Raw genomic sequence first — 18,857 nt, forward strand, 5'->3', positions numbered from 1 at the left:
CATTGTGTACGTTACCTTTAGCCACACTGTCTCTTCGCCGCACCCCACAGGCTCCCTCCTTCAGCCTATAATGAGCAATGTACTGGTGGATATCTAGGGGTGTGTGCCCACTACAGTATGTGTAACTTAAGAATGTGAGACGTTGTGGTCACCAAAACCCACAAACTCCATTCTCCTGGGGATAACATCACAACAGTTTCCATACGGCCATGGAGCCGGACGGAGCATGATATATGATTGGCTATGTGTTGCTCTGACTAAACTGTGGAGTGCAGGAGACTGTAAGGCTATGGGGATGCAACCCACTATCACAAATTATTGGGAAATAGATCAAAGTTACTCATGTGAAATTCGTGACAGACACATGAAAAAAGTCACCACACAATTTTGTATACATTGCATTTCAATCCCAGATAAAGACATTAGGTTACTTAAGACAGAAACAATAGGAAGGTTTGTCGGGAAGGATGGGTAGGTGTATAACGCAAAGGTCTAGCAACCCAAATGGTGTGTGTTCAAATGACATGATAGACGACTTTGAGACTACTTACTAGTTTTTAACTACTTAGCATGTTAGTTAACCCTAACCTTAAAACCCTTTAACTATTTAGCTAGCATGTTACCTAACTCTAACGCTTAGCGTAACCCCTACCCCTAACCTTAATCCCTAGCCTAGCTAGAATTAGTTACCATGGACCACAACATAGCTAATATTAGTCACCTAGCTAACTTTAGCCACAACAAATTGGAATTTGTGTTGAAGAAATTGTGTACTGGACACGAATGCGTTATGAAACTGAAAACCACGTGGTGTCACGAATTTCAAATAAGTAATTTGTGTTTATTTCACAATAAACTCTGATAGTGTGTTGGGGGGATGCAGAGGTGGGGATTGTTTTTTGTTTGGTGTTATGTATGTAAATGAATATGTGTTCTCAGTCAACTTACCTGGTAAAATAAGGGTTAAATAAATCAATAAAAAAGCAGTTCTCTAGACTCTTCAATTAAGAGATTTCTGACAGATCCACTCTCTGCATCATGACACCAGTTCCATCACACACAAAGAAACAGAAACAGCTAAAAGTAATTGAAGAATGTATTACACTGGTCAGACTTCCTATTTGCTGGAGCAATGTAGCAGCGCTCTACTCCCCTCTCTAGTGGCCCTACATCGCCAACCAAAACCAATGTGTAAACAGAAAAACAACCCTTTCACCTCCTCATCCACAGAAAAACAACTATATGGAGAGACAGTGCGGTAACCCATTCTAGCTATGTTGTGGTCCATGGTAACTCATTCTAGCTATGTTGTGGTCCATGGTAACCCATTCTAGCTATGTTGTGGTCCATGGTAACCCATTCTAGCTATGTTGTGGTCCATGGTAACCCATTCTAGCTATGTTGTGGTCCATGGTAACTCATTCTAGCTATGTTGTGGTCCATGGTAACCCATTCTAGCTATGTTGTGGTCCATGGTAACCCATTCTAGCTATGTTGTGGTCCATGGTAACCCATTCTAGCTATGTTGTGGTCCATGGTAGCAATTAGAAAAACATATGGCCAGTGAAGGCCCAAACAGAACCTGATTGCCACCTCCACACAGACAACAGCTGGTCTGGAGGCAGGGCTCCTGGTTTGGGAAGAGTAATGTAAAGTGTCCAGTGTTTGTGTAATGATAGGGCTGTGTGAGCATGGTGTGTGTATTGATTACAGGATCTGTCTAATGGCCCATAAAGCCATCCAGACTGCCAGGGAGAGTTATGCCCCTGAACTGTGAACTGTGTAACGCTCTGCTAATCCACAGTGTGCCTGTAAAGCAGAGTTGGCCTACACGGCTGTCTGTGTAGCAATTATTTCACCCCTGACTGAACAACGTCACCAGAGAGGCCAGTGACTTAAAGACAAGCCACATTTCTAGGCAGATTTGATCAACATCCCCTATATACATAAACTGAGTATGCTCTTTCCTTCGAAGAGATTTCAGGCTAAACTCTGTGTGTGTGATGCTAGATGACAATACATATAAACCACATTTTCCACAGTCTATTGGCCTGATATCTCTTCCATACAGCTAATGCTTTTAGCAGTGTATGCTCTTCAAACAATTGAATGGAACATACAAATCTTTCCCTCCAACGAAAACTCATACAGGTGACTTGGCTGACAAGCAGATATGGTTTTGATAAGGATGAGCAACTGGCCCACAGACATGGAGGCAAAGGAACACTGTCAGATTCAACGATAGGCTTGAATATGCAGTGGTTGAATGCAAAGACAGACTTCACGCTAAAACATATTTTGAACTGTAGCAATGCATGCCTTGCATCTGGAGCACAATCATCTATTTAGTACCAAAAAATCACCACTAATACAAGCCAAACATTTTTGAATCTATAATACTCAACATGATTGTGTAACTTTATGTGAAGGTACTCTTTACAAAACCCTCACACATGTATGTCCTTGATACTTTACTTTACCAGCTGGTGGACACATGTTGATGTGAGAGGAACATATATTAAAAGTGGACTCTGTTTCACACCAAGGCTTTATGAAAGGTCCCCAATGACAGCTTCATGACAGGTCCCCAATGACAGTTTCATGACAGGTCCCCAATGAGAGCTCCAGGCAGGTATGTGGTTTCAGTAGGATGGTTGTAAACCACTGGGGCTCAGTGTTGTAAGACAAGACACTGTGGGAGAGCACGTACAACATGTACACTACAGCCAGCCGTCTATTTTACAACATGGACCGAAAGAACTCAATCAGTAAAACAAATTATTCTTAGAAGAACTGACAGGTAAATTAACCCAATTTCACATATATTATATTCATCTGTGAAATGTGACTATTTTCCCCAATTTTCAACCCCACGACTCATACATACAGCATATGTACATAGGCATATGTTATGTTATGAGGTAACTACAAAGTATGTCATTCTGAGCATGGGCAGCACAGCACAGACTGACAAAAAATATACATAATTCCCAACGGTGTCTCCAAATCTGTGTGCACTGGAAGGCTTTAATCTAGCCCTAACAGCAGTGAGGATATGATGGAATTAAAGAAACATTCCACATGCGAGAATTTTTTGTTTGGAAAGAGGGAGAGAAATAGCGAGGAATGGGTGAATGAAAGAGACCGAGGCAGACTTTCTGCATGAAGAGTTATTTTAGGGTTGGATGGGGCCCTGAGCAGCACAGCAGGCCAAAGAAAGCTGGAAGGAAAATCAAAAAGAACCTCCTTTCTACTGCATTTCACTCTGTCAATCACAGGCTTCTTAAGAGGCTGAGAACAACGTTATTTATTTTCTTGAATGATGCACCTTTCATCTGCCGTCTCAAAGACAGCTAAGGATTTAAATCAAGAGGCAATGCTATGCCTTTCATGGTGGGGCCATTCTTTCATGGCTGATTGTACTTGTTGAATGATGAAATAATGAAATACATAACATGCACTATTTTGTCTTTACTATAGTAGATACAGTAAGTATGACTGCAGAAATAGCTTACTGGATCGATAAGTCTTTGTGCCATGACACTGGGTAAACTCAGTGTGCTGGGGTGAGATGGTCAGGAGGACACAGTGTGCTCTCGCTCTCCTGTGAGAGGCATTCTGTGGTGTGGATGCCAAGGGCTAGCCCTGTCTCTATGGCTGGTGGAAGTCCATGTTTTCATCATGACATGCCAGGCTCAGTATGTAAACACCTGTTGGTCAGGATTTAAGTGGCAACTTTGATAGGTAAGGAATAAACCTCCTAACCAACCAAAAATAAACACTACTAATAGGAGAAGAGAGCTGAATGCTCAGTTGGCTCAGATCAACTTTGTGTAATACTGTAGCCCAGATAATGTTCACTGTGAGATAACTGCTGTGAATCTTACCTTCAATACCACAGGTCCATAGATTAGAGTGGGATATCTAAGTGAAGCACAAGTAGAACAGGAGAGCGACAATTTATATCTACTGAATTATAAATACTGGATTCCAATTCTGGTACGGTAGTGACGATCAATCAGAAAGATAAATGTCCTTCCATCTAACAAGGTGACCTTTTCTTTCCACCTCATTTGATTTAATTTGGAGGGTTTTCTATTTTGGAAACAGGTTACTGTGGCTGTTTACGATACAAAGCAAAGGAATTCCACTAATCCAATGTTCAGCCTCTCTTTTTCTGGCAATAATTGTTTATCAAGATGGACTGCATTCCCACTGCTTACCATTCCTGGCTCATTTCCTGAATTACTGGTTTGCTGGTGAAGTATTCATTCATGCTTTGATTTAAAACTGAATTGTGATTGTAAATTAATATTGGCCACTGACTAAGTTCATTTCTAAACCCGGTTCTGGCAAAAGGAGGAACCTGCACTTATTGTTTACCATTGAAAAAATGTGTGGAGCAGTGTTAGGGCTTTACAGTACAACTTGCTCTCTGGGACTGAGGCATCTTTTTGTAAAGAGAACAGAGGATGACCCCCAAACCAGATGCACCATTTCGGTCCTGTGGAGCGTAGCTAGACTAAATGCTGATTGTAAATAAATATGAATATAAACGGGACATTTTTCTATGGCCATTGGTCACAGTTACATCTAGCTTCACTTTATGGCTTCGGTCAATCCAAGCAGAAATACCCAAAGAGCTATATATATATGTCTTATGAAAGCCATCAACTGGATCAGACCACGGTCAGATCAGACCATGCTGACAAAAACTTCAAACATGAACTTCAAAGCCTGATTAGAATGTATACTGAACAAAAATATAAATACAACATGCAACAACTTCAAAGATTTTACTAAGTTACAGTTAATATAAGGAAATCAGTCAAATGAAATAAATTCATTAGGCCCTAATCAATGGATTACACATGACTGGGCAGGGGTGCAGCCATGATAATTGGCAGCCGAAGCCACTCCTGAGTTGTCTAGGCTGTTTGCTTAGGATCGTTGTCCTTTTGGAAGTTTAACCTTTGCCTCAGTCTGAGGTCCTGAACGCTCTGGAGCAGGTTTTCATCAAGGGTCTCTCTGTACTTTGCACTGTTCATCTTTCCCTTGATCCTGACTGGTCTCCCAGTCCCTGCCACTGAAAAACATCCCCACAGCATGATGCTGCCACCACCATGCTTCACTGTAGGGATGGTGCCAAGTTTCCTCCAGATGTGACACTTGGCATTTAGGCCAAAGAGTTCAATCTTGGTTTCATCAGACAGGAGAATCTTGTTTCTCATGGTCTGAGAGTCCTTTAGGTGCCTTTTGGCAAACTCCAAGTGGGCTGTCATGTGCCTTTTACTGAGGAGTGGCTTCAGTCTGGCCACTCTACCATAAAGGCCTGATTGGGGGAGTGCTGCAGAGATGGTTGTCCTTCTGGAAGGTTCTCCCATCTCCACAGAGGAACTCTGGAGCTTTGTCAGAGTGACCATTGGGTTCTTGGTCACCTCCCTGACCAAGGCCCTTCTCCCCCTGATTGCTCAGTTTGGCCGGATGCCCAGCTCTAGGAAGAGTCTTGGTGGTTCCAAACTTCTTCCATTTAAGAATGATGGAGGCCACTGTGTTCTTGCGGACCTTCGAAGCTGCAGATATTTTTTGGTACCCTTCCCCAGATCTGTGACTCGACACAATCCTGTCTCAGAGCTCTACGGACAATTCCTTCGACCTCGTGGCTTGGTTTTTGCTCTGACATGCATTGTCAACTGTGGGGCCTCATATAGACAGGTGTGTGCCTTTCCAAATCATGTCCAATCAATTGAATTTACCACAGATGGACTCCAATCAAGTTGTAGAAACATCACAAGGATGATCAATGGAAACAGGATGCACCTAAGCTCAATTTCAAGTCTCATAGCAAAGGGTCTGAATACTTATGTAAATAAGACATTTTTGTTTTTTATTTTTAACTAATGTACAAGAATTACTAAAAACCTGTTTTCACTTTGTCATTATGGGGTATTTTGTGCAGTTTGTGATTTTCTTTCATCAATTTTAGAAAAAGGCTGTAACATAACAAAATGTGGAAAAAGTCAAGGGATCTGAATACTTTCCTAATGCACTGTATATATTTCTTGTTCTTGCTTATATATATTACATAGCGCCAAACTCTTTTAGACAGATGTAACTTACTAAGCAACACAACATATAAAAACCAACTGTGTTAACCATCCATCCTTCTACAACAACACAGAGACAGAATCAGGATCTTATTGGAAGAATCTGAGACAAGAGCCAACATTGGACCAAACACACAACAGGACAAGAACTCTTAAAACAATTTTAATCCATATCTAGATCCCCCACCAGACTAAGGTGACCACATATCCCGGATTGTGCGCAACAGTCCCGCATTCAAATAATCATGTCCCACATTTTATAAAGACATTAAAACACCACTAATTTACAACAACAAAAATTCTGTCAGATTTCCAATTTATAGATGAGAATTGACATTCTAACCTGTCTCTTTTGCAGTCACGTTGCGCTTATGACAATATATATATATATACAGTGAGTGAAAAAAGTATTTGATCCCCTGCTGATTTTGTACGTTTGCCCACTGACAAAGAAATGATCAGTCTATAATTTTAATGGTAGGTTTATTTGAACAGCGAGAGACAGAATAACAACAACAAAAAATCCAGAAAAACGCATGTCAAAAATGTTATAAATTGATTTGCATTTTAATGAGGGAAATAAGTATTTGACCCCCCTCTCAATCAGAAAGATTTCTGGCTCCCAGGTGTCTTTTATACAGGTAACGAGCTGAGATTAGGAGCGCACTCTTAAAGGGAGTGCTCCTAATCTCAGCTTGTTACCTGTATAAAAGACACCTGTCCACAGAAGCAATCAATCAATCAGATTCCAAACTCTCCACCATGGCCAAGACCAAAGACCTCTCCAAGGATGTCAGGGACAAGATTGTAGACCTACACAAGGCTGGAATGGGCTACAAGACCATCGCCAAGCAGCTTGGTGAAAGGTGACAACAGTTGGTGTGATTATTCGCAAATGGAAGAAACACAAAAGAACTGTCAATCTCCCTCGGCCTGGGGCTCCATGCAAGATCTCACCTCGTGGAGTTGCAATGATCATGAGAACGGTGAGGTATCAGCCCAGAACTACACGGGAGGATCTTGTCAATGATCTCAAGGCAGCTGGGACCAGAGTCACCAAGAAAACAATTGGTAACACACTACGCCGTGAAGGACTGAAATCCTGCAGCGCCCGCAAGGTCCCCCTGCTCAAGAAAGCACATATACATGCCCGTCTGAAGTTTGCCAATGAACATCTGAATGATTCAGAGGACAACTGGGTGAAAGTGTTGTGGTCAGATGAGACCAAAATGGAGCTCTTTGGCATCAACTCAACTCGCCGTGTTTGGAGGAGGAGGAATGCTGCCTATGACCCCAAGAACACCATCCCCACCATCAAACATGGAGGTGGAAACATTATGCTCTGTGGGTGTTTTTCTGCTAAGGGGACAGGACAACTTCACCGCATCAAAGGGACGATGCAAACCATAGTCTGGCTTTTTATGGCGGTTTTGGAGCAGTGGCTTCTTCCTTGCTGAGCGGCCTTTCAGGTTATGTCGATATAGGACTCGTTTTACTGTGGATATAGATACTTTTGTACCTGTTTCCTCCAGCATCTTCACAGGGTCCTTTGCTGTTGTTCTGGGATTGATTTGCACTTTTCGCACCAAACTACGTTCATCTCTAGGAGAAAGAAGCTTCAGAAGCTTCTAAAGCCATGACATCATTTTCGGGAATTTTCCAAGCTGTTTAAATGCACAGTCAATTTAGTGTATGTAAACTTCTGACCCACTGGAATTGTGATACAGTGAATTATAAGTGAAATAATTTGTCTGTAAACAATTGTTGGAAAAATTACTTGTGTCATGCACCAAGTAGATGTTCGAACCGACTTGACAAAACTATAGTTTGTTAACAAGAAATTTGTGGAGTGGTTGAAAAATGAGTATTAATGACTTCAACCTAAGTGTATCTAAACTTCCGTGATAGTTAGTGAGGGGTTTCCACCACCACGGTGGAGGTTCTCAATTAAGGGGGGTCCATGGGCTTGTGTTAGCACCAGGCCAGGGCCCGACCCGGGGTCGTGGTGTGGGGTTCACTACACAGCTGATAGTACCCTACCCTCCAGCCACACCTGGGTGAGGGCCAAACTACTAACAGAAACCAGATGGTAGTGGGATGGAGACCGTGCCTTCTTAAATGGTCTACAGTACTGTGTTTAACATGAACGTTTAAGAAAGGACATGTTACTTTCTAGCAGGTGAATCTGCTTCAACCTAAGTAATTGACACCTCTGTAAGTGCGCCTTTGGCTGGCTTGAGAAAAGGAGGCAAAACCAGAGGTGGGAGAGAGGGATAATTAGGAGGCTGGCTAATGAGCTTGCTGTGTAATCGGATGAGGTGACTTTATTGACTGACTTGATAGACAAACAACATCAGCTTCTGTAGCGTGGGACAGTGTATGTGTGTGTGTGTGTACTGCTGTCTAGTCTTTGTGGGAACTGTTTCAGCCTAGAAATGCAGGTTGTGAGGGTTTCACATTCTGTGCTTGTAAAGCTTAAAGATAACTCTTTATAAAACAGCTTCTCCTATAAATCCTGATATTTCAGTCTGCAACATGATGACAGTCAAAAATAAAAGGAAAAACATTCTCAAAATGTTTTGGTAGGCTGTAGAAAAGCCTTGATAATATTTGCAACCAGGAGCTGGTTAGTAGGTCACAATCCTCTCTCAACAGGAGAGATTCTTTAAGGCTGCTGCCCCCTACTAGCAAGCATACAGAGCACTTAACAACCCACAGAACCGTAAAAAGGCAAATGTAAAGAATGTTACAATGAAAAGCTCGGTAACACTTGTAAGCTGTTAAAATTCTGCCGAAATTGTGTTTTAAAAAGTGGGCAATTATTCACTCACCCCCACTATCTGCCATTGACTTTTATATGGCAGTTAAGATATCCAATATTTCTGTGGTAAAAATAGTGCAGTTACACCCAAAATGAAGCACTTGCGACCAACAGAGCGAGCCAAATGCTAAGCACTGGTAATTTCCATGTTAAAACTCTACATGATAGAGCATGCAAATCCACATGAATAACATGACCATGGAGGGAATATTGACACACTCGTGATACCACCTGACAATATATTCTTACACAGTTCGTAGGCATTGGATTTGGTGTGTTTCATACCCAGGGCCAAGCCTGAGAATGAGCCGTTAACAACTTGAGACATGACTGAGAGAGATGGTCAAGAGACAGTCATGCCAAGGGATCCAGATTATCATGAATGATTGTTTACCTAAGGCATATGGGCAGATATGAATACTTACGCTTTATACAGCGGTTGGTCCCAGAAGCCACAGCCCATCCAGAGCAGCACTGTTGACCTCCACATACATTAGGCCTGCAGAGAGAGAGAAATGGGATATGTAATATATACTGTATGTAATGTTTAAAATGGATTGGCATGCAGGAAGTACAGTACCCCACAATTCATAATTCATAAGGGGAATAATGGGTTGAGTGTTCATGGTCTCAAACCTTAACATTCCTATCTGAGATTTAATTCTGACCCCACTATAGTTTCACATCCCTTAATGTGGTTGGCCTATTGAAGGAGCACCTTAGAGATTCAAACATAATTGCATTTGATGCAATAACATTTTCAGGCAAAGCATGAAACTCTATCTGTGTTGCATGGAGTCTAGAGTGAAAACAAATGCATGGTTATCTGAGCCTAGGAGGGAAGAGGAGAAACAGGAAAAGCACCCAGGCTGCGCATTACATACATCTCCAGGCAAACTGTAATAACTGGATTCTTTACATACTTTAATCAGTAAGAACAGCACTGGCCAATTTTTACAGGGAAATACATGAAAAGCCACCACACCACAAGAGCAACTCCAGGGCAAATTCAAACCGTAAACAATAGTGCTTGCATAAATCGACCTCCCATCATCTTGCCACAAGATATTAATGGCAGTTTGTTGAGTGATTGTATGACTTATGCAGATACGGTATGATATCTGGTCTGAGTCAGGAGATGACTAGTAAACTGTTAGTGTAAACACAGGGATACAGTAGGACTGTCTGCCTTCTGTTAACATCACCTGGTCAGACAGGTGTCGTTTTTCTAGTTTGAGAGTTCTTTAGATGGTGGATGGATGGCTGACTCTCTGTGTAGACTGGATGGAGACCAATTACTCTTTTGCACATTTAATGAACTGACCACATTCACAAACAATCATCAAGTCAACTGTTCTCTTTTGACAGTTAATACACATCTGACCAATCAGATTTTAGCAAAGTCGTCGCTAGGAAGGGAATTAATTACCTTTACCTTTTCAAGAACTACACAATACTTAGAAAACAATACCTCCCATAAAATAGTCCTACATTTTTATAAAGATAAATTATGAATATGAACCACACAAAACAGACCAGGTCTGTGGGGATGTTGGTGCTTATATGCAGGGCTCTACGCTGACCTTTTTTACAAGGAGCACGTGTGCCTAAGTTGAAAAATGTAGGCGCCAATCAAAGAAATGTTGAGGTATTAAAGCTAGAATCCTTAATTTTTCTAGGCGCATCAGTGCTCTTAAATTAAAATTCCAGGGTGCACAGCGAAATATTTAGGCGCATATGCGAGAAAAATGGTCGCACTGTCGAGCCTTGATATGGATGGATCATTCCTGATAGCCTCATAGAAAGTAGACTAGAATGGTAAAAGTATTCCAAGCTCTTCATAACGAAACTATTCATAAAAGCTATATAAATATCAATGATGTCATATTTGCACTCGTCATGACCCATTTCATGCAGCCAGGTTGAGCAGTTTTCTGAGTTGGAGCAGTCAGCGGTCTTCCTGACAGACTTTGCTGGAGAGGACATGACAGGTACACCGTATGAAACTCCCTCTCCCCGAGGGCTCACCAGAAACCAGATGGTGAGTAAGGAGAGAGTGGGAATTCCAAGAGGAAATGTGTCATGCAGACACACGCTCTCTAACGATCAGCAGAGGATTCATTTCAAGCTAATGAATCAGAAAGAAGTGAAAAAAATGTGAATTACCACGAGGTAATGCCTCTGAAGATTTATGGCACCTTAACTGTTACACCCCCTTAAACTCACAGTGCCCTATTCAATCAAACTAGTAACTAGGTTTCTGGATAAACAAATAATAACACTCTGTCAAGGGCGCAACTTTGGTTTTAGAAGTGGGGGGGACATAATATTATTTATATTTTTTTATCCAGTGGAATAAACACATGTAAACTATCCGATCACTCGGAGGTGTCCGCATGGTCCTAAAGCACACCGGAGCATAGTTTTATATCACATTCAAATGATAAAACCAGGGGGGACAAGATTGCAATTTCAGAATGTGGGGGGGACATGCCCCCGTCCCCAGTGAAAGTTGCGCCCCTGCTGTTTGTGCAGTGAAAAAGCATGTTTACAGCCACATGGATTGGTATTTCTTTTTTATTCACATTTTGTCAAATTGGCTTGTTGAGTACATGAATCCAAACGTGCATTCTTAAAGCACAATAAATAAGATGTTTTTGGTTACAGTACCAAGTATGATGGAATCAAGCCCATAGTGTTGTGTGGACGTGAGTGCTTCATGCGCTGCTTTCAGTTACAGTAATAAAGACATAGGTGCTCAACACACTGGTGCTTGAGTGTCTCTAAATCTCCCTGTGAAAGGCTATGGGAACCATAGATCAATGAATGTGTTGTGTTTGCTTTTCTGGAACCAAGCAACAAAGCCTTCCTGAGCAAGATATCAAAAGCAGAACGGGGGTTGAAATCAGGGCACTCAATGTCAGACATTGAGTCCGCTAGGCATTCCTCACCATGCCTATACAGCAGTGCTGGATCCTCATATTGCTAATAAAGTGTCCCTCAGAAATTGGCCATATAAATAACCTGATTCCTATAGGGCTCGGTGAGCGGCCCTGTAATGACATACTCAAACAAGAATATTCCATTTAACATTCAGGTAATGTATGTAACCCAAGGTGAACTTTTAAAGTCCATTCTGATTATAATGTAAACACCTCTCTCCTATGTGTGCCATGCTTTGTCCTGTGGAACAAACATTGTTGGCTGCACGAGGGTTCATTTAGCAAAAATAAATAGGTTTTAATGAACACAACCGATGGTGGTTCTGTTTGGCCAGTGGCACAAGATATTAATTTATGTTTAGATCAGAATCGCCGTCATAATCATTAGGCCTGTACAGAGAATTAAGTCAAAAGTCCAAATCCCCATCTTCATCCACGGCTTAAGAAAGGGACGATTTTGCAAGCTAGCTACTGCAGGACATAAACACAAGCAGCACAGAAACAGACACGTTTTTCTGAAAATGTCACGCCCTGACCTGAGAGAGCCTTTTTATGTCTCTATTTAGGTTTGGTCAGGGTGTGATTTGTGTGGGCATTCTATGTCCGTGTTTCTATGTTTGGGATTTCTTTGTTTCGGCCGGGTATGACTCTCAATCAGGAACAGCTGTATATCGTTGTTGCTGATTGGGAGTCATACTTAGGCAGCCTGTTTTTCCTTTGGGTTTTGTGGGTAGATGTTTTCTGTATAGCTACTTTGCCTTATGGAACTGTGTAGTCGTTGTTTTGTTTATTTTGTAAGTGTTCACTTTTCTCAATATTAAAAAGATGAGCATTCATATTCCCGCTGCGTTTTGGTCCTGTGTTCACGACGACCGTTACAGAAAATGACATTTTGCTTGGGAAGTGATTTGATTGGTGTGAAGCCAAATCCAAACTGGCCTCCCTTGGGGGAAGTTTTGCTGCACCAGCGCAACCCACAGTTGAGCTCAGCTTAACGCTGATTGGCTAATACTTTTAGAAAAAAAATGTATCAAGGGAGGCTAAATGCTTGCTGGTATCAATCAATCAAATGCTACGGCGACAACGTGTTATACTCTTTTGGTCCAGACAGCATCAGATACATGGGCTACACATACTGAGACAGAGGGGTGCTGTTTCCTAGCTCGGATGATTTCTCAGGTGAGATTCAGTGACTTGCGAATCGACTGAATATTATGAAAACACAGAGAGAGACAAAAGAGAAATTACACTGAACAAAAATATAAACGCAACATGTAAAGTGTTGTTTCATGAGCTGAAATAAAAGATCCCAGAAATGTTCCATATGCACAAAAAGCTTATTTCTCTCAAATTTGATTACATCCCTGTTAGTGGGCATTTTTCCTTTGCCAAGATAATTCATCCACCTGACAGATGTGGCATATCAAGAAGCTGATTAAACAGCATGATCATTACACAGGTGCACCTTGGGCTGGGGATTATAAAAATACACTCTAAAATGTGCAGTTTTGTCATACAACACAATACCACAGATGTCTCAAGTGTTGAGGGAGTGTGCAATTGGCATGCTGACTGCAGGAATGTCCAGCAGAGCTCTACCATAAGCCACCTCCAACGTTGTTTTAGAGAATTTGGCAGTACGTCCAACCGGCCTCACAACCACAGACTCCGTGTATGGCGTTGTGTGGGTGAGCGGTTTGCTGATGCCAATGTTGTGAACAGAGTGGCGGTGGGGTTATGGTATGGGCAGGCATAAGCTACAATGAACACATTTGCATTTTTTCGATGGCAATTTGAATGCACAGAGATACCATGACGGGATCCTGAGGCCTATTGTCGTGCCATTCATCCGCCACCATCACCTCATGTTTCAGCATGATAATGCACGGCCCCATGTCGCAAGGATCTGTGCACAATTCCTGGAAACTGAAAATGTCCCAATTCTTCCATGGCCTGCATACTGTACTCATCAGACATGTCACACATTGAGCATGTTTGGGATGCTCTGGATTGACATGTACGACAGTGTGTTCCACTTTACGCCAATATCAAGCAACTTCTCACAGCCATTGAAGAGGAGTGGGACAACATTCCATAGGACACAATCAACAGCCTGATCAACTCTATGCGAAGGAGATGTGATCGCGCTGCATGAGGCAAATGGTAGTCAATTAGGGCCGATTTCAAGTTTTCATAACAATCGGGTAATCGTTATTTTTGGACACCGATTTGCCGATTAAAAATATATATATATTAATATATATATATAAAACATTTTATTTAACTAGGCAAGTCAGTTAAGAACACATTCTTATTTTCAATGATGGCCTAGGAACGGTGGGTTAACTGCCTTGTTCAGGGGCAGAATGACATTTTTACCTTGTCAGCTCGGGGATTCGTTTTTGCAACTGTCACGATTTCCACCGAAGGTGGCTCCTCTCCCTGTTCGGGCGGTGCTTGGCGGTCGTCGTTGCCGGCCTACTAGCTACCACCGATCCATTTTTCCTTTTGTTTGTGTCTGTCTGTTTTTTCACACCTGTGTTCATTTAGTTGATTTCAATGGTTTATTTACACCCCGCTGCATGCAAGTCTTTGTGCGGGATTGTTTGTATGTGTTTCACGTTAGGGGTGCGTGTCTGCACCACGGGGTTTTCGTTTTATTCAGTAGTGTTACCGTTTTTCGAGACTTTGTTTAGGAGTCGAGGTTTCTCCTCCGTGTGTGCAATTAGTTTCCCTGTGTGTGGCGACTTCGATTTGTGCGTGTTTTTCCCTCATGTTGTATTTGAGTTCGGGACTACCATATTAAACGTTTTGTGCCACTGGAACTTCCTTGCTCTCCTGCTGCTGATTCCTGCAGCCCCCTCCTACTAGGAGACATTGTAACAGCAACCTTACGGTTACTAGTCCAACGCTCTAACCACCTGCCTTACATTGCATTCCACGAGGAGCCTACATGGCAATCTGACTACCTGTTACGCGAGGGCAGCAGGAAGCCAAGGTATGTTGCTAGCTAGCATTAAACTTATCTTATAAAAAACAATCAATCTTAACATAATCACTAGTTAACTACACATGGTTGATGATATTCCTAGTTTATCTAGCGTGTCCTGCGTTGCATATAATCGATGCGGTGCCTGTTAATTTCTCATCGAATCACAGCCTACTTCGACAAACGGGTGATGATTTAACAAGCGCATTTGTGAAAAAAGCACTGTCGTTGCACCGATGTACCTAACCATAAACATCAATGCCTTTCTTTAAAATCAATACACAAGTATATATTTTTAAACCCGCATATTTAGTTAATATTGCCTGCTAACATGAATTTCTTATAACTAGGGAAATTGTGTCACTTCTCTTGCGTTTCGTGCAAGCAGTCAGGGTATATGCAGCAGTTTGGGCCACCTGGCTCATTGCGAACTGTGTGAAGTCCATTTCTTCCTAACAAAGGCCGTAATTAATTTGCCAGAATTGTACATAATTATGACATAACATTGAAGGTTATACAATGTAACAGCAAATATGTAGACTTAGGGATACCATCCGTTAGATAAAATACGGAACGGTTCCGTATTTCACTGAAAGAATAAACGTTTTGTTTTCGAAATGATAGTTTCCGGATTCGACCATCTTAATGACCAAAGGCTCGTATTGCTGTGTGTTATTATGTTATAATTAAGTCTATGACTTGATAGAGCTGTCTGACTGAGCGGTGGTAGGCAGCAGCACGCTCGTAAGCATTCCTTCAAACAGCACTTTTGTGCGTTTGCCAGCAGCTCTTCGCAATGCTTCAAGCATTGTGCTGTTTATGACTTCAAGCCTATCAACTCCCGAGATTAGGCTGGTGTAACCGATGTGAAATGGCTAGCTAGTTAGCGGGGTGCGCGCTAATAGCGTTTCAAATGTCACTCGCTCTGAGACTTGGAGTAGTTGTTCCCCTTGCTCTGCATGGGTAACGCTGCTTCGAGGGTGGCTGTTGTCGATGTGTTCCTGGTTCGAGCCCAGGTAGGAGCGAGGAGAGGGACGGAAGCTATACTGTTACACTGGCAATACTAAAGTGCCTATAAGAACATCCAATAGTCAAAGGTATATGAAATACAAATCATATAGAGAGAAATAGTCTTATAATTCCTATAAAAACTACAACCTAAAACTTCTTACCTGGGAATATTGAAGACTCATGTTAAAAGGAACCACCAGCTTTCATATGTTCTCATGTTCTGAGCAAGGAACTTAAATGTTAGCTTTTTTACATGGCACATATTGCACTTTTACTTTCTTCTTCAACACTTTGTTTTTGCATTATTTAAACCAAATTGAACGTTTCATTTTTTATTTGAGGCTAAATTGGTTTTATTGATGTATTATATTAAGTTAAAATAAGTGTTCATTCAGTATTGTTGTAATTGTCATTATTACAAATAAATAAAAAAATTGGCCGATTAATCGGCATTGGCTTTTTTGGTCCTCCAATAATCGGTATCGGTATCGGCGTTGAAAAATCATAACCGGTCGACCTCTAGTAGATATAGATATATATATATAGGCCTAAGGCCGAGTCCAAATCCCTATCTCCATCCATGGCTAATTTAGGAATGGGCCAATTTTAGCTAGCTAGCTAGCCACCGGAGGCCAACAACACAACGAGATGCACAAAGAGTTTCTGTCAAAACGTATGCTCTCGATGCGATGTGATTGGAGTGAAGCCAAATACAAACTGGTTTCCCTTGACACTTTTGTTTTGGTGCGCCAGGGCCATTCACAGTTGAGCTCACTCAGTTTAGCTCAACATTGATTGGCTATTATGTTATACAAAAAAATTATCAAGGGAGGCCAAATGCTTGCTGGCTTCCCTTGCACTCAATGCTACAGGCTCAACAATGTCATACTCTTTTGGACCAGACAGCATCAGATAGATGGCCTACACATACAGAGACAAAGGGGAAGCCTGGCTTCCCTTGGCATCCATGAATACATGCCAATACATGTTTCCCAGCCTATATGTGTGATATAAGCGCCCAGTTTGCAGATAGCAAGCACACAACTGCATAGGCTACAGATCACCAACTAGATTCCGCCGCGGGATGATTTTTTCTTGAGCGGATGGTCAGGGGGCTGGAACATAATTACAAATCATTTTTAGACTGCAAATTGACCACAAGATCTCCAAACAGATATAACATTTGACTAAAACCTAATAATTTCAAATCTTGCTTACATTTGCTCGATGGTATAATACAATCATTGTTGTATAGCAGAGTAACAGCAAGTGTATGCCTACCAACTAAGCAGACGTTCACTCTAATAGACTTGTGTTTATTCATGACATTCCCCACAGGTCACCAACATCAATCACTTTCTCTGAACACCAATGACGATTATGTAGCCTTGATACAGGTGTTCATAACTACCCTAGGCCTACACTCACTGAACAATATACTCACTTTACAACCCCGGGAAGAGACAGCAGATTTTATGTTTTAAAAAAAAAGGATTTAAATGATTGGTACAGATGTAGGATCTTAATTTCATCACACTGTTGCAGGAGACTTGTAGTGTATTTGACTTATAGTGTATTTGAGGTTAACAAAGGCTTAAGAAGTTTGTAATTTCCACTTTCAAATGTCAGTCTTGATTTTCCCTTACGAATAATGTATCAACCCCTAAAGGATTATTTTCCTGCTGTAGCATACTGGCTCAAATTAAGATCCTACATCTGTAGACAAACTCAAACGCACTCCTGCAGGCATTTCTTATAACCTATAACAAGCAAAATCTTACCCTGCAAGGCGCCTGGTGTGCGTGGAGCTGGGTTTGTTGCTCTGTCTGTAAATTATTCGGGGTCTGTACTGTGATGAGTGATGGGTGCCGAGCTGTCTTGCGGCTCTACGCGCAGCATCTTGTGAGACGGTGGAATCGTCCGCCCGGTGGGAAGCTTCTGTTATGGAACCTGAAACTGGTTTAATTACCGTCGCGTGCCTGTTATCTCGTTGATATACTGAGCTCACCGGAGCCCCGCGACCGGAGTGCGATACATTGTGAGAGGACCTGTGCGAGCTTTCTCTGGATGGTCTGTCGGGGTCAGCGTCGTTCGCTCCCCCTGCGGAGTGACCTTGCCCCCTAGCTCGCGCCCGGAGCTGATTCCACATCTCCTGTCCACCACCTGTTGAGTCCTTCCGACAGTCACACATCCGTACAACTGCAATGGTTAAAACCACTAAAACTGCAATCCCCAACTGGTTCATATTTTTGTCAAAAATTAAATTGCCGCTGCGTGTACGCTGGTGATTGATCAAGATTCCGTTTTTTTCGATAGCCACGCGCGATATCAAGTGGTTAAATTGAGGTGAACAGAATTATTTAGCAGCAATGTAGGCCTATCCTTTCCCAAGCATGCAAAATGCTTAGATGTGTCTTCATAATGTCCAGGTAAGCATTGCGCAGAATGGATTCAATATCTTAAATATAAGTATATCAATTCGCAGCTTTAACATATGCTCATAAAATTGAAAATGTAAAGCTTCCCTGTACTTACAAAAACAATCGATTATGAAAATGATTTCAGATACATTTTAATCCATCTGTAATAGTTCATGTTTTTTTGCGCGCGCGGGCAGCAATGAGATTCCAGGGTTGGAGCCGCAGTACTACTCGAAGTGAAAGTTCTCGACTTTGAATGGTGCTCCCATGGATATGACCACCTTGGATCTGAAATCACCGGGAATTTTTGGGAGGCTTTGCGTGCATTTTACAAGAAGAAACTCCCCCTTCGTGGTCTTATCGATGCCTACGCTCAGCCCCCCTCGGTCCAAGCGCCCAGCGGCCACACAATTTCTACCAAGTTACAGTATGATATAATACTTCCTTGTGTGTTAAAATATGCTCCTCTATTCTGCCATTGAATAAAACGCACGTGTAGCACGCAATTTGGATACTACAGAAGGCTACAGCGTTCAGATTTTCTGCGAATTAGACAATTGTATATTC

At 41.9% G+C, this 18,857-nt stretch overlaps 1 protein-coding gene across 1 annotated transcript in view; it reads right to left on the reverse strand.

Moving 5' to 3' along the window:
* LOC106589425 (latent-transforming growth factor beta-binding protein 2) overlaps positions 1 to 18,638 on the reverse strand; it is a 152,446-nt gene extending 133,808 nt beyond the window's left edge. Inside the window, exons 1-2 of the mRNA XM_014179443.2 lie at positions 17,652 to 18,638; positions 9,354 to 9,427 (exon numbers count right to left, since the gene is read on the reverse strand). Coding sequence (XP_014034918.2) covers positions 9,354 to 9,427; positions 17,652 to 18,115 — 538 coding nt within the window. The 5' untranslated portion in view covers positions 18,116 to 18,638. The remainder of the gene's footprint in view (positions 1 to 9,353; positions 9,428 to 17,651) is intronic.
* Between the last annotated feature and the right edge of the window lie 219 nt (positions 18,639 to 18,857).

Source organism: Salmo salar, chromosome ssa01, assembly GCF_905237065.1.
Source record: "Salmo salar chromosome ssa01, Ssal_v3.1, whole genome shotgun sequence".
Classification (NCBI taxonomy): domain Eukaryota; kingdom Metazoa; phylum Chordata; class Actinopteri; order Salmoniformes; family Salmonidae; genus Salmo; species Salmo salar.